Source organism: Tamandua tetradactyla, chromosome 14 (genome assembly GCF_023851605.1).
Source record: "Tamandua tetradactyla isolate mTamTet1 chromosome 14, mTamTet1.pri, whole genome shotgun sequence".
NCBI classification, from domain to species: Eukaryota; Metazoa; Chordata; class Mammalia; order Pilosa; family Myrmecophagidae; genus Tamandua; species Tamandua tetradactyla.
In genome coordinates this window covers 84595803-84613269 of record NC_135340.1, presented here as the reverse complement: position 1 = coordinate 84613269, position 17467 = coordinate 84595803, and the positions used below count along the sequence as shown (strand labels likewise).

Sequence of the window (17467 nt, the reverse complement as noted above, 5' to 3'; positions counted from 1 at the left end):
TACTTAAAGTAAATTAACAATAATCCATAAGCTTTAAACACAGATTAAGAAATAATGTCTTTTTTTTTTTAGGAAAAAAGGTCCTCTAAGCTCAAAATAAAGAACCAAGAAATTCCAGGATGGGATAATGAGGAATGAGCAAAATGCACAGGACCTTGTAAAAATTGGGAAAATAAAATTAAACAGGAAAAGCCTATTTGGGTTGTTCTGTGTCTTGAAAGCATACCATTAGAAAAAGGGAAAAAATAACTGGAATGTATAAAAAAAGGATAGGCTATGTTAATATAATATAGAAATGTATATGAACAGAAAAATCGAGCAATCTCTGAAAAAAGAAAATTGAATTATGAAAAAGAATTGGCAGAATTACAGGAAAAACTGTCCATACTGCAGAATCAAAATTTTGTTTTGAAGAAATTGATTTAATTATCAATCAATAGCTGAGAGGGCCACAGTCCGTATAACCCACTATAAATATAAAAAAGATGAGGTAAACTAAACAAAGGAAAAGTACATGTGGTATTGACCACTGCCACTGCTGATCAAAACCCTGATAAGTGGGATGATAATGTATAGAATAAAGCAGATAATGGAAAAAATGAAAATATTTTAAAAGGTTTGTCAGAAAAAAAAACTTGGTAAGCCATTAATTATCTAGATGGTCAAAATTGCCATTAATTATCTGGATGGTCAAAATTGCTGATTCAGGGGCTGGGGGAGTGGTGCTGGACTATGCAGATTGCATGAAATTTATAAGAATTAGCATCAACCCCTTCATATAGACTGCTTTTTAAAAGTATAATCAACAAACTGGAAAAAGTTCTATCTTTCTGGCATTGGTTGCACAAAAGTGTAATAAGCAATGCCCTGCTGACACTATGTGGCCACAAAATAATTGACTCTGGTACACTTCATAAAATGGCAAAGCTGGAAAACATGGGAGACTGGAATACAGGGAAAGGAAAAGCCAAAATAAAGCAAAAAAAATTTTGTATATTGGAATTTTGGATGTGCATTAACTGGAGTGTTTTGGGTATTGAATATTATTCTAACAAATTTGATTTTGATAATAATTGTGTGTGATGAAATGTTTGGTTGAGGTGGTGACTTGAGTTTGAAGGATATAAAGGATATATTTTCACTGAGAGGAAAAAGAGAATAGTTTTGTCCTAACATAAAATGAATGGCTGTTGCAGAATGAAAAATGTGGGATTAAGCCTGAACGAATATAATAAGTTATCAAAGGTTTGAGGAGGGGAAATTATGGTCAAAGTTAAGAAAAGTTTTAAAGGAACTAAAAGGAAAGGTATCAAAAACGGTACCCAAACTCTTTAGCATCTACCCTCCCTTACTGAGGTTGAGCCAGGAAACATGGTATGGGTAAAAACCTGAAGAAAAAAAGAGAGGCTCCCTCCAGTCTTAATAGAAAGGTCCTTACCATGTTGTTTTAGTAACCCCAACAGCCGTCAAAGCCGTGAAGATCATCCTACAAATTCACCACTCTCAGGTCAAAAGGGCCACTGCAGACCACTCCTGGGAGTGCGCCCCTGACCCTGAACACCCGAGACGCATCCTCCTCTAAGAGCCACTGCACCCTTCTCCATTGCAGGTGAGATCAGCTGACCAGCCCACGACTGAGGCCGGAGTGACCATCACTGCCCTGCTCTAGCTCACCAGAAGCAGCTAGTCAATGCACGGCTGGAGCCTGGGGAGACCTCAGAGCCCTGCCTCAGTTACCTGGCAGCTGACTGATCGAAGCACGGCCGAAAATTTAAAAAATCAACCCATGGATATCCTGGCCTGCCAGGTCTGTGGATGGATTGTCTTTTCTTGCTCTTTGCATTTGTCTTTCGTTTAGCAGTTTCAGCCATCCTGGAAACAGGTCTCCTGGAATTCTTCCCAAAAACCAACTTTACTCTAATTTGATGGAATCCCTCTTACCCAGGTAACTTCCCCCCTTCCTAGCTGCTGCCCAGAGTATGTGTCTCCATTCCTTCCCTGAGGCTAATTGTACATTCGTGTTGTGGCACTTCCCATAACAAGCACCATTTGCCTCACTCCTCTATTTCTGCTTGGCACAGTCATAAGCACTTCCAAGGGAAATAATGCATGCCAGGCATGCCTCAAGACTACCTATGTTGGAAAAAGGTAAAAACTATAACCAGTATTCATGCCAGGGCAGTTCTCAAACTTGAAGTATTCTGTATGCACCCTAAAGAAAGCTCCCCCAGTATACCATAATCCCACCTTGCCAGGTTCAATAATGCTGTTTTCACTACTCTAGGATGACAAAACTGTGAAGACCTCCTGGAGCTGGTGCTAACTTTATCTCTTGCCCAAAGCTATGAGCTAATCCCTCACTAAAACAAAAACAAACAAACAAAAAAACCCTGCATTCCCGAAAACATTTGACCAAAGCTAATGTTCCACCAGCAGGTGAAGGAATCCCAAAGCAGGTGTTGGGCATAGAGGCCAGGGGCATAAACTGTCAAAGAGACAGAATGGACCCTCTCAGGGGACACTGCCCCTCCTTCACTTGCACACCTCACATCACCTTACTTGGCCCCAGAAGATGGCTGGTTAGCCAAAGACAGGTAAGGTTCCTCAGGAAAGGAACAACCTAAGACAGGCACAGTCGCAAAGGGGCCATCAGGAGAAAACTTGAGGCCAACAGACTAGGGGCACAAACCCTCACCCCGCCTCCAATTTTAAAGGGGCCTAAACCCTGCATGGCTACATTGTTTGCCATGCCCAGCTCAGATCAGGACATACCAGCAAAAAAAAAAAAAAAAAAATGAACGAAATATAAAAGATGCTATAACCTGTCCCTATAAGTCGGGGTAAGCATCAAAGGGGGGAAATGTAGCAAGCAGGCTTTTAAGCAGGCAGGCTGCTCCCCCCCCCCCCTCCCTTTTTCTTCTGGTTCAGCTGCCTTCTCTGTGGAAAAGCCCCAAACCCCCTCTCCTGACCTTCAGGAATGGGTAAAACTGCAGGCAACTGAGGTAAGACACCTGGGATGGGAGCCCTCCCCTAACAGCTCATTTGCTTCTGTAACCTGCTTGCTCCTTAAACTGACCAATTCTTTGTCCTTTAACATTGCCAGTTGCCATATTAAGCTTACCTTACCTCTAGCATGTAATACAGTCTATAAAAGTTAAGGTTGCCTTTTGTTCGGGGCTCAGACTTTCAGAGGCTACTCAGCTGTGCCCTATGGCCACAGAAAATAAAACCTACTTCCTGAAACTTTGGAGCCTCAACTTGGTTTATTTTATTTCTATATAATATTCCAGGAGGTTTAAAGCCTTGTCCCTCTTTTCGCGCAACACCTATAAGGAGGGTCTTTAAGTAGGCTATTTTATAACTCTGTAGAGATCAAGATTAATATGTAAAAAAAACCTGATAATGCAAATGATTCTTATCTTTAAATATGCGAATAAATTCTGTCTGATAAAGGGAATCTCCTCTCCATAGAAAAGCCAATTTTGCTTCTATTTGATAATTTGTTTCAAAATTCCTTATCTAAAAATGTACTTACCTATAAATATGTTCTTTGGATTGTCCTTTGAACTGGTTATAACAACTTGCAAATTCCTGCATTTAATTGAGTCGAATAAAATCTTTGACATTTGTTCATTTTATTCGTATGAGAGTCATGACTTACCTGTTTTTTTAAAATTATGCTTTAATACCACTATCTCATTACTTTCTCCTAATAATTTTATCAGGTTGGCTTATTTGGAAATGGAAGCTCATTTATTCTGTCACTCATTCAACAAATGTTTGTTTAGTGCCTTTTTAATACCATGAATTGTTCTGGGGGCTGTATATACAGTAGTGAACCAAAGAGACCCTAGGAAACCTCTAATGGCGGAGAAGACATTAAATAAACTCATATATGAATATGTACCTACAGATCGTGATCGTCTATGAAGGAAAAAGCAGGTTCTGGAAGAAGTGACTTTTACAGGCAGAAGGTGAAAGGACTTGATGTGACTTCTACAGGCAGAAGGTGAAAGGACTTGATGTGAGGCCATGGGTGGTCTGACAAGAAGACCTTTGTGGCTGGAGCGTCGAGTCAGAAGGAGAGCGGTGTGAGATGAGAATGATGATGACGCTGAGGTCAAGTCTGGCGTGCCGTGTTTATGGAGTTTAGAATTTATTCCATGATCAGAGAGCAACTTGGCCAAGGTTATACAGAACCAGCATTTAAACTTTGGTCTGTATACTGTGAAACTTGCATTTTTCAGCATTTTGGGGGCAAAAACAACTTAAAAAGCTTCCTTTTTTGGATTTAGCCAGAGAATTCACAAAAAAGTAGAGGTTACCCTGCATTTTCTAAAATGATTGTCTTTTCTGGTGGTTATTAATCTTTCACTCCATGCTGGACTTTTGTAGACTTGGGGTGAGGCTTAAATCACATTTAAGGGAATTGAGCACACCTAAAGAATTCTAGAAGCTGTCTACAATTCTATGGCTCATGCCTTCCTGACACTCATATTATGACATATGGCAAGAACTCAATAATTATTTGTTGATTAATTGGTTGATTAATTACAAATATTATGATAGGCCATGTGTTCTCTGTAAGATAATTTAAAGATGAAAATGTGATTTTTTTGTAAGGGGTCAAGTTGCCATGATCCTAGATTTATCTTTGCTTTGTAGGAATTTTTTATTGTGTCTACTGCTAAAGCAAGGATTGATTGATTGATTCTTTTTTTTTTTGTGAAATATATATACAAAAAAGCAATAAATGTACTTTGAAGTACATTTTAACAAGTAGTTATAGAACAGACTTCAGAGTTTGGCATGGGTTACAGTTCCAAAATTCCAAGTTTTTCCTTCTAGCTGCTCCAAGACACTGGAGACTAAAAAGAAATATCAATACAATGATTCAGCAGTCATACACACTTGTTAAATCCTAACATCCCTGTTTTAACTCCTCCATCTCCTTTGATCCTTCTCCCAATCTCTAGGAATATTTGGGTTATGCCCATTCCAATTTTTTTTTGTGTTAAAAAGGGGTGTTGACATTATGGGATAAGGAGATGGAATTGGCTGATGTTCTTAGAGAGCCTGATACTTCTGGGTTTCAGGACTTATCTGGCCTAGGAACCATCTGAAAGTTTCAGGTTTCTGAAAAGTAAACTTCTTGTATACAACTTTTGTAGGAGCTCAGATAGAGCCCTGGGTGTCCTTTAGGGTTAGGAAGAATGACGTTGGTTGGGATTTGGCAAACTGTGTCCATTAGCAATATCTTGCTGAAGCTTGCTGTATTAGGGTTCTCTAGAGAAACAGAACCAACAGGAGATATCTATAAATATGAGATTTATAAAAGTGTCTCATGCAACCATGGGGGTGCAAGATTCCAAAATCTGTAGGGCAGGCCACAGGGCTGGCAACTTCAATGAAGGATCCTGATGAACTCCACAAGAGAGACCGGATGGCTGAAGAAGCAGTGAAAATTCTCTTCTCCCTTAAAAGTCAACTGATTGGATCAAATCCAACTGACTGGATTCTCTCATTTGTGGAAGACACACTTTTAGTTGATAGCAGGTGTAATTAGTCACAGATACAATCAACTGATGATTTAATAACCAACCTTCTGGTTTGTCAGGCAGCCACAAAATATTGTTGTAGTAAGTGGCCAGTGCTTGCCTGACCAGACAACTGGACACCCACACTTGGCTAAGTTGACACCTGAAACCAACCATCACATTTGCATAAGAGTAGCCTCCAGAATAGCCTCTTGACTGTATTTGGATTCTCTTAGCCACCGATATCTTATTTTGGTACATTTTTTTTTCTTTTTTGGTCAGGAAGGCATTATCGATCCCATTGTGCCAGGGCCAGGTTTCCCTGGAAGTCATGTCCCACATTGCCAAGGAGACTCATACCCCTAGACATCATGTCCCAAATAGGGGGGAAGTTGATGATATTCCTTGCAGAGTTGCGCTTAGAGAGAGAGAGAGGCCACATCTGAGCAACAAAAGAATTTTTCTGGAAGTTACTTCTAGGCATATTTATAGGTAAGCTTAGATTTTCCACCGCAGAAATAAGTTTAAGAAGAGCAAGCCCCAGGATCAGAGATTTGGCCTATTAACTTGGGAGTTCCTAGTGTCTGAGAAAGTAACTGATTGATTCTGGATTCATTCATTCTTCCCGAGTCTATTCAGGAAGAATGTAAGGTGGTACTAAAACAAGAAATAGAAACACTGATGCTGTTATTCAGTATTTCCAGAGAATAAATATTATGCAGATGAACAAAACTAGCAAAAATTGCAATACAAATTATTTATTTTGCTAGTTATAGTCTGTGTTTATGTGTCTTTTAATATAAAGTATATGTTACAAATATTTTTGTATAATGGTAGGAAGGTAATAATTACAAAGCTTACAAATTAATGATCCTGGGTTCTGTTGAGTTTTGCCATACTTCTACCAACAGCTCAGCAGACACTGAGAGGATACAGTAATTAAAAGATGGGGGATTTTGAATCTCCAAGTACCAGAATCCCAATGGGATGCAACCCTAGACCCCAAATAATCCAAAATACAGATAGATAGTGAGATATGAATAAGAGGACCACTCACATGATTAAATTTGAGATAGGACAGGGGACTCATTTAGGTATTCTATAAGACTTTCCATAATTAAATTAAGTAGCAGGGAAAAATAGAGAGGATTACACTTATGACATCCAGTCCTTAGTCATTCTTTCTGTTATACTAAGAAGGCAGGGTTTAACAAATGAGTATGATTGCTGAATCATTATATTGATATTTCGTTTAGTCTCCAGTGTCTTGGAGTAGTAATAAAAATCCAGAATTGTGGAATTGTGACCACTGCCAAACTCTGAAATCTGTTCTACAACTAACTGTAGTGGTGTGCTTTTATAGTCATTGTTTTTTTGCATATATGTTATTTTTTACAAAAAAGTTTTTAAAAGTCAGTTGTGATGATAAACACACAGCTATATGATGATACTGTAAACCACTGATAGTATACTTTGGATGATTACATCGTATGTGAATAAATAATATATATCAATAAAATTGCATTAAAAATTTTAAAAATATGCAACCAGAATAGCATAAGAAACTATCTGCTCAGGTGCTTGATAAAGTCTAATATCATATAAAGACAACAATTTTAATCCCTAATAAAACCAACACCTAAATCAATATTTAATTCATAGAATGATGGATTTTAGAGGTGGAAGGGAATCTAGCAATGTCTAGTCCAACCTTCTGATTTATAAAAAAAGAAACTCAGGTGAGTGATTTGTTTGCCTGAAGTCACACGGGAGAATTAGTGGCTGAGTCAAAATTCAAACTCAGGCCCTGAATCCCAACTTAATGCTATTTCCCTTACATTCCTAAACACATAAAATAGTAATTGAATCACTAACCTTTACTGGCATCTGATTGTAAGACTGGTATAGGGGTGAAATAGGGATCCATGCGGTGAGAAGGTGGCAGAACAGTAAGGTTGGAAATGGTGGACCCTTTTATTACCTTCTGAACCTTCACCTAGAAGATCAAAAATTCGTTTTCAGAAGACAATTGTGCTTTCATAATAAACACAGTTTTCTTCTTGTAAAGAATAAATAAGATTATGAATAGTTTCATTAAGGTTTAATAGAGTAGCAATATCAGCTCCATGCTCATGAGTACCCTGTGCTATTGTCTACTGTCATGAGTTAGTGTAATTTAAAATAGTTAATTAAATCCAATTAACATGTTGTGATTTCCACTATGCAAAATCAGTATAGTAGTTAATAAAAGAACTATTAAGATTTTGTTCAATTTTAATGACTATAATATAAAAGTGCTAAATCTTGACAGAGGAGGTTTTGAATACTGCAAAGTTTTGTACAAACAAATTTTCTAGGAAATGAATACTAGAGTTTTGTGGTAAAAAAACAACTAGGAGAAATTTTTTATTATGAAATAGAACATATGTACAAAAAAACAACAAATTTCAAATTACATTGTAACAAGTAGTTATAAAACAGATTTCAGAGTTTCGTGTGGGTTACATGTAGCTCCACATCAGGTTTTGCCTTCTAGATGATTCAAGACACCGGAGACTAAAAGAAATATTAATATAATGATTCAATAGTCATACTCATTTGTTAAATCCTACCTTCTCATTATAACTCCTCCTTCTCCTTTGATCCTTCTCCCAACCATTAGGGGTATCTGGGTTATATCCATTCTAACTATTCCATGTTGGAAAGGACTGTTGATAATATGGGATAGGAGGATGGAACTAGTTGATGTTCTTGGAGAAGATGTCCCTTCTGTGTTTCAGGACTTATCTGGCCTAGGAACCATCTGGAATTTGTAGGTTTCTGGAAAGTTATCATAGTATACAAAACTTTTGTAGCATCTCAGACAGAGCCCTGGGTGCTCTTTAGGGTTAACAGGAATGGTTTGGTTGGGGGTTGGCAAACCATGGTAAATAGCAATATCTAGCTGAAGCTCGAGTAAGAGTAGCCTGTAGAATTGCCTCTTGACTCTATTTGAACTCCCTTAGCCATGATACCTTATTTTGTTACGCTTCTTTTCCTCCTTTTGGTCAGAAAGGCGTTGGTGGTCTCATGATGCCAGAGCCAGGCTTACCCTGGGAGTCATGTCCCACATTGCCAGGGAGACTTTCACCCTGGCTGTTATGTCCCACATAGGAGGGAGGGTAAAGATTTTCCTTGCAGAGTTGGGTTTAGATAGAGAGAGAGGCCACACCTGAGAAACAAAAGAGGTTTTTTCGAAGTAATTCTTAGGCATAACTATGGGGAGGCTTGGCTTCTCCACTGCAGAAATAAGCTTCATAACAGCAAACCTCAAGATCAAGGACTTTGCCTATGCACTTGGGAGTTTCTAATGTTTGAGACAATATGAGGTATCCCCATGGTGGTAAAGTTTAATAGTTCCATATTTTTTTCCAGTCCCTCAAGGGACTTCGCCAATACTTTTTCAATATCTGCCTAATATACTCTGGCATGTATCCAATATTACATTTAGCTATACAGAATTACAAGCCCCCATTTCCTTTCTGGGCTTCATGTGTTGGGTTGTTGAAATGAGCTCTCTGGACATGCTGAGTTAGATTATGTGCTACAAAAAACTTAGGTTTGGGGTGCCAGCCAGACAACCACCATTTTGTGTTCGGCTAGACACCCATTCCTGCAAGAGCGTGAATAAATTGTTTTCTCCTCCACAATCAGATAGGCATTTGTTATCCTTCAGGTACGGCCTTCTTTCTAACAAATTTGGGGGCTCGTCCAGGGTCCAAGGCTTCAGAGGAGGGCCCCAGGGGAGGACAACAGGAAGGCGCGCCCCACTGATTAAGTGGTCTCAAACTCTACTGCTGGGTGCCTGCTTCTCACAGCCAGAGAGACCAGAGATCAGAAACTTGAATCCACTGATTGTGAATGAGAAAGAGGAAGTGACCAGGCAGCTCTTTGCATGGACCAAGAGAATTTGAGGTCCCTGTATTCTCTGAGAAGGAAATAAAGGAACTGGAACAATTGGGAGCAAGCCCAGACAGTCATGGCAGATGGGTCCTCCCGGACAGTAGGCAGATGTTCAATAAATAGGCACCGTGGCTTGCTGGCCCAGGCTGCACCTCTGTCCATCAACACCAGCCCTGCAGTTGGGTCCTCATCAAATTGTGAAAAAAGTCCAAACTCCCAACATCCTGGGAAGGACCCTACCAAGTTCTGGTAACAACTTAGACAGCCGTCCAGACAGCAGGGAAGGGCTGGACCCACTACACTCGAGTAAAAGGACCAGTACCTGAGCCAGATGCTAAGTTTGATTCCTGCAAAATAACCCCAACTTCAGTCTCTTTAAAAATTACATTGAAGAGACAATAGTTGGGGTATAAAGGGGGTTTTTGGATTGAAGTCTGTAGTTTAACCTAACATAATAGTGACCCTGGTCAAAGGACAGATGAGAAATTTGAGGCCCAATTAAAAAATGAGAATAAAACAAACCAACAAAAAATTTAGGTTTTGGACAAAATAAACCCCTCTTTCTTTGCTGTAAGAGAATTTAAAGATAAATAAATCAGCAGATGAATTCTGGGCAGACCCTTTTGAAGATCTTAGAAATGGCTAAAAACACAGGCCCTAGATCATCACAGTAGATGATTAGTTTTACTAAAGTCATACAATGCTCTTATTATAGTTATGAAATATGAATTGTTTCTATTAAACAGTTTTTAGATTTTAAAGATGATATGTATTACATATAAATCACATTTAATTGTATAGTCCAAGTATACTATTTTTACCTTTATTATAGGAGGCTATGAATTACCTGGGCTCACTCAGCAGGGAAGATGCTACTGTTTGGTATTTATAGACTGATTTAAATTTTCAAGACATTTTCCGAACATTAATTAATCTGTATAACTTCCAAGGGAATTAGGTAACAATTTGCTATTTAACTAATAAAGAAACTGAGACAGAAAGGTTAATAGATTTGTTTCAGGCCACACAATATAGTAAATATACACAGGGTTTCAATTTTAAGATTCATCTGACTTTACATTAGTGAAATTTGCAACTGTACTCAATTGTACCAAACTTAATTGCTCATTAAGGTCATGGTGACTTTAACAGAAAAGAAGGGAGAAAGTTTCAAGATTAGGGGTTGAAAGTCACTTTACAAAACAAGTATGTATTAGCTGAGAAATATGTGTGAACAAAGTGGTAGGCTCCCCACTGACAGGATGTAGTACTTAAAATGGAATCTACAATACAGCTACCACCCTACCCCATGAACACTGAACCCTCTAATATTGGTGATAATTATTTGAAATAATCACAAATAGTATTTTTAACAGGAAAGAGTAGACTGTGAGTGCAATTTGTTATCTTCAAGGAGAGTCAAAGGGGAAAGAAGAAAGGCTACATGTCATACCTTAAATAATAGTGAGGAATTCATATGCAGATGGTATCATTATGAAACTCAGGTCTTGCTAATCTACTTTGATCTCTTTCCCTCATCCGCTGCTTTCCTGTCCCCTACCTCACCTCCAAACACTGAGTAGCTTCCAGGATCTCCTACTAATTAGGGAAGCTGAGGCAATCACCCCAACATACTGTACTCCAGAGATGACATATACATAGCTGAGAACAGCCCATATCAAAAATGCAGGGTCTCCACTTATCTGCTTTATGTCAGGATGAGTGAGGCAAAGGTGAGTCAGAGCACGTAAGAAAGGTTCAACTTAAATAAAATTGTCAAGTACTGTGAAGATATAAAATACCAGTTTAGCAGTTTCAGGGCATACAGAATAACTTATCTGGATTTTCCAAAAGCCTTTGACAAAGTACACCTGACAGCCTGCTCTTGAAAGCTAAAGTAGCAGAAACGACATAAAACATAATGTAAGGTATGACACAAAGGGGAAACCAGAAGCAGATAATACAAATATTATTTGTATTCTGTCAAGCAATTAGCACATTCATAATGCTGCTTTCTTTAATTTGCATTAATCTCAACAGTGTAAAAACCAAACCCAAGGACCATAACACAAAGGGAGTGATGGTGTGTGTGCATGTGTGTGTGCGCGCGCACATATACGCATGTATGTACTGGCAAAAAAGGAGAGTTATCCTCAGGAGGTGAGCTCCTTAAGATCTTACAGAAAAAAAGCCCAAAGACAGTGTCACTAGATATAAATATCAGTCCAATCTGCTGTTCCATTGCCATGGTAAAGACAGCCACTTCTGCACATGCTTGTTTGAAAGGAAAGGGAATTTAACAACCTTCAGCATTTACTGAGCACTTACTATATAACATGAACTTTAATACAATGAGCATTAAATTTCATGAGCAATGAAAAAGTTGAGCTATGAAAGTACAGAAGAGGGAGTCATGAACTCTGTCTACAGGTACTGAAGAGGTTTTACAATAGATCAGTGACTCTCAGCCCTGTCTGTATGTTAAAATCACTCAGGGAGCTTAATAAAAATACCGCTGCCTGGGCTCCAACCTTGGCAATTAAGTCAGAATAGCTGGGCTGGGGCCTGGACCTCAGGATTTTTATAAAGCTCCCCAGAGCATTCTAATGTGCAGCCAACATTGAGATGTCTGCAGTAGAATTGTGTTTTAAAGGAAGCACTGAATTATATCAGATGCAGAAGAGGATGCAATTATAGGTAAAAAGAATGGTGGCGTCAAAGAAATGCATGAAGATTTTACCCAAGGTGAATAGTCCTATATGAATGGGGTAGGGTAGGTTGGGGGATGAGGCTGGAAAGGTAGGTTGAGATTAATGCAAATAAAGAAGTCAGCTTTAGGAATGTGCTGATTGCATAACAGAATTCTAATATCATCTGCTTCTGGTTTCTCCTTTATGTCATACTTCATATCATATTTTGCATTGGAACCATGTTTTGCTTTGTATAATGGAGTACTAAATATCAGATTATAATAAAATCATATATAAATAGAACAATGTCCCTTATATCTGGTCCTTCATTACATTTCCAAAACTAAACTCTAATTCAGAACTTTATTTTATGCATAAACCTTCTAAAATAGCTTAAAATTTTTGGCAATTTCAAAAATATAGAAAATCTTAAAGAAGAAAACAGTAATCATATTCTCATCAGACAGAATTAACCATGAGTGTTTTCAAATAGAAAAAAGATTCCTTATTTTAGTAAAAATGATATGTGCTCATTATCAACATTTCAAGCAAGGTAGAAAACACAAAGGTGAAAGTTTAAGAAATCCTGCCAAGTATTTTCAGGTGATGAATCATCCCTGATATCTTTGGAATGATTGATATATAATTTTATGGAAAAAAATTTATATTACATTATTGCATGCAATTTTACAAGAATTTAATGAGAGAAAAGGTTGAATTAAAACCAACACATTATTAAGCCTCAAATAAATAAATAAATATTTTACCACAAGATCATAAGTTAAAAAAAGATTCCTCTGCAGGAATTGGTAAATTTTTCTTAAAGCGTCAGACAGTAAATATTTTAGACTTTACAGCCTCTGTTCAAGTCTGTCATTGTAGCATGAAAGCAACCATAGACAATAAGTAAACAAATGATTATAGCTGTGTTCCAATGAAACTTTAATTACAAAAACAGGTGGCCAGGGCAGTGGGACAGTGGCTCAGTGGCAGAATTCTCACCTGCTATGCTGGAGACCCAGGTTTGATTCCTGGTGCTTGCCCTTGCAAACAAACAAACAAACAAACAAAAAACAGGTGGCCACTCCTCAAGTAGTAGTTTGCAACCCCTGCTCTATAGTTAAATAAATATGGTTGTGAAAAAACATTTACTTTTTTTTTTTTACCACGTTATTTTATCTTGGATAGTATACCCAATACTTGAATTCTGTATTTTGATTGATCTCTTAATTGGTCAACTTTCATTATCAAGCAGTTCTTTTCTGCAAGTGTTCATGGGTAATTTCCTCATGCCATTATACTTGGATTGCATCTGAGGTCATCCTTTTTTCCTCAAAACATTGCAGACACTGCACCATTGTTGTCTATAATAAATATTTCTGTGAAATCTGAAGCCAGTCTGATTTTGCTCCCTTGTAGGTGATTTTCTTTCTTTCTGCCTCCACGTCTGAATTTTTTTGTCTTTAAAGTTCAGATATTTAACTAGGAGATACGTCTACAATAAATATGCTAAATAAAATTTTCCAAGGATTCAGTATTTCCTTTCCACCTGCAGATGTAGTTATTTCTTCACATTGGAATTTTTTATTTGTATCATTTAGATGTATCGTTTGAATACATCTTCTCATCCATTTGCAGTGTTCTCTATTTTACAGATACCAAGTGTCCTTAAATGTTGTTTCATCTTTAGCTTTTATATTGTGGTTCCTAACTACAAATTCTCTCCTGGTTCCTTTTAGAATAGAACACCCTGAGTTTTAGCTGAGCACATATCTACCCAGTTACAGGCTACATTTTTCAGCTTCCCTGTGGCTAAATGTGTACGCATATCCAAATTCAGGCCAACTGGCTACAAGTAGAAGAACGTCTAGGTCATCTCTTTAAAGTGCTTATCCTGAGCAATCTTTATCCTTCCTGTGGGCTGAAATGTGGGTATGGGGAGGAGCAGCTCCAACTATTGCAATGAGAATGTCCTCCAATCACTGGAATGAGGAGATTATGGATCAGGAAGATAGAAGGAGCCAAAACTTGAATGACCCTGATAGCCTTGGACTTCTTCCCTGAGGATGCCCACAGAAACCAGTTTTCAACATTGTACTGGAAGTTCTAGCTAGAGCAAGTAGCAAGAGAAAGGTATCCAAATTGAAAAGGAAGAAGTGAAACTTTCTTTATTGGCAAATGACATGATTCCATATACAGAATATCCTTAAAAATCCACAACAAAGCTATGAGAACTAAAAAATGAACACATCATAGTGGCAGAGTACAAGATCAAGACCCAAAAATTAATATTGTTTTTATACTTTAGTACTAAACAATCTGAAGAAGAAATCAAGACAAAAAATTCTATGTACAATAGCAACTAAAATAATCAAATATCCAGGGATAAATCTAACCAAGGATCTAAAAGATTTGTACACAGAAAACTACAAAACATTGTTAAAAGAAATCAAAGATCTAAAGAAATGGAAGGACACTCCATGTTCATGGATTGGAAGACTAAACATTGTTAAGATGTTAATTTTACCCAAAGCAATTTACAGATTCAACACGATCACGATAAAAATTCCAGCAGCCTCCTTTGCAGAAATGGAAAAGCCAATCATCAAATTCATATGAAAAGGTAAGGGGCTTTCGATAACCCAAGCCATTTTTTTTCTACTTTTTTAATTGTATAATATAACATATATACAAAGCAAAGAAAAAAAACCAATAGTTTTCAAAGCACTCTTCAAAAAGTAGTTACAGGACACATCCCAGAGTTTGTCATGAGCTACCATATCATCCTCTCAGATTTTTTCCTCTATCTGCTCCAGAGCATAGGAGGCTAGAAGGAATAAATATTTTTTTATCATCACAATCAGCCTTTTTTTCTTCTTTTTTGTGAAAAATAATATGTTTCGAAAAGCAATAATTTTTTTTTTTTTTTTTTTGCATGGGCAGGCACCGGGACTCGAAAAAAACCAATAAATTTCAAAGCACAGTACAGCAATTAGTTTTGGCATGGATTACAATTCCACAATGTTAGGTTGTTACTTCTAACTGCTCTAAGATGCTGGAGACGAAGAGAGATATCAATTTAATGATTCAGCAATCATAGTTGTTTGTTAAACCCTACCTTCTCTGTATAACTCCAGCATCACCTTTGATCTTCTTAGCTCACTCTTTAGGGGTATTTGGGTGATGGTCATTCTAACTTTTTCATGTTGGAAGGGGCTGACAGTAATATGGGGTAGGGAGATGGAACTAGTTGATGTTCAGGAGAGGCTGGCCCCTCTAGGTTTCAAGGCTTATCTGGTCCAGAGACCCATCTGGAGGTTTTAGGTTTCTGGAAAGTTACCCTAGAGCATGGAACCTTTTAGAATCTTATATATTAACTTAGGTGTGCTATAGGGTTGACTGGAATGGTTTTGGTTGGGGGTTAGCAAGTTATGATAGGTAGCAATGTCTAACTAAAGCTTGCGTTAAGAGTGACCTCCAGAGAACCTCTCAACTCTGAATTCTTTCAGCTACTGATTACTTTATTAGTTACATTTTCTGTTGGCCTTTTGGTCAGGATGTCATTGTTGATGCCACAGTGCCAGGGCTGGACTCATGCTAGCCCAAGCTATTTTGAAAAAGAACAAAATCAGAGGACTCACATTCCCTGATCTTAAAACTTATTTAAAAATCCTCAGTAATCAAAACAGTATGGTATTAGCACAAGGATATATAGACCAATGAACTGAACTGAGAGTTCAGAAATCAACTCTTCCATTCATGGCCAACTGATTTTTGATATGGGTACCAAATACATTCAATTGGGAAAGAATAGTTTTTTCAACAAATGGTGCTGGGAAAACTGGATGTCCATATGCAAAAGAATGAAGGTGGACTCATATGTCACACAATATACAAAAATCAACTCAAAATAGATTAAAGACCTAAATACAAGAATCAGAACTATAAAACTCCTGGGAGAAAACATAGGGGAGTGTCCTCAGACCCTTGAGTCAGGCAATAGTTTCTTAGACTTTATACCCAAAACACAAGTAACAACAAAGAATAGATAAATAGAACCCCATAAAAATGAAAAATGTCTGTGCATCACAGGACTTCATCAGGAAAGTAAAAAGACAACTTATACAATAGGAGAAAATACTTGGAAACCACAATCCGATAAGTGTTTAATATCCAAAATATATAAAGAAACCTACACTCAACAACAAAAAGACACACCAATTTTAAAAATTGGTCAAATGACTTGGATATACATTTCTCCAAAGAAGATATTCAAATGGCCAAAAAGTTCATAAAAGATGTTCAACATTATTAGCCATTAGGAAAATGCAAATCAAAGCCACAATGAGATACTGCCTCATACCCACAAGACTGGCTACTATTTAAAAAATGGAAAATTACAAGTGTTGGAGAGGATGTGGAGAAATAAAAACACTTGTTCATTGTAGGTGGAATGTAAAATGGTGCAGCTGCTGTGGAAGACAGTTTGACAGTTCCTCAGAAAGCTAAGTATAGAATTACTACATGGCCCAGCAATACCTCTACTCAATATAAACTCCAAGTAATTGAAAGCAGAGATTCTAGCAGATTTTTGCACTCTAATGTTCATAGCTGCATTATTACCAATAGACAAAAGACAGAAGCAATCCAAGTACTCATCAACTGATGAATGGCTAAACAAACTATAATATATAAATATAATGGAATATTATTCAGCCTTAAAAAGGGATGAAGTCCTGATACATTAGACAACATGGATGAACCTTGAAGACATTATGTTGAGTGAAATAAGCCAGACACAAAAGGACAAACATTGCATAATCTCACCGATATGAAATAATTAGAATAAGCAAATTCACAGAGCCAGAAACTAGAACATAATTTACCAGAGGTCAGGGTGGGCATAGAAAATGGGGAGTTAATGCTTAAATTGCACAGAATTTCTATTTGGGGTGATGGAAAAGTGTTGGTAATGGATGATGGCGATGGTAGTACAAATTGTGAATGTAATTAATACCACTGAATTATATATTTGAATGTGTTACAAAGTGGGAATTTTAGGTTGTATATATGTTGCTGCAATAAAAAGTTTTAAAAAGAACTATGCCACACAGTGAACCCTAATGTAAACTATGGATTATAGTTAATACTACAATTATAATATTGTTTCATCTATTGTAACAAATATACGACACTAAAGCAAGGTGTTAATAATAGGATGGTATATAGGAGTTCTGTATTTTATGCAAGATTTTCCTGTAAACCTACAACCTCTCTAATAAAAACAACATTTTAAAA

At 37.3% G+C, this 17467-nt stretch overlaps 1 protein-coding gene across 20 annotated transcripts in view; it reads right to left on the bottom strand.

Annotated features, from left to right (window-relative positions):
• The window catches only part of IQCH (IQ motif containing H), a 242045-nt gene that overhangs the window by 154002 nt on the left and 70576 nt on the right, over positions 1-17467 (bottom strand). For 15 of the 20 annotated variants that reach the window (XM_077128303.1, XM_077128304.1, XM_077128292.1 and 12 more), the window contains one exon: positions 7413-7533. The exons of 2 other annotated variants lie outside the window; for them this stretch is intronic. In XM_077128303.1, coding sequence (XP_076984418.1) covers positions 7413-7533 — 121 coding nt within the window. Of the gene's footprint in view, positions 1-3535; positions 3662-3907; positions 4458-7412; positions 7534-17467 lie in introns of those variants that run through there. 3 more of the 20 variants (XM_077128300.1, XM_077128302.1, XM_077128297.1) reach the window with 3 other exon arrangements.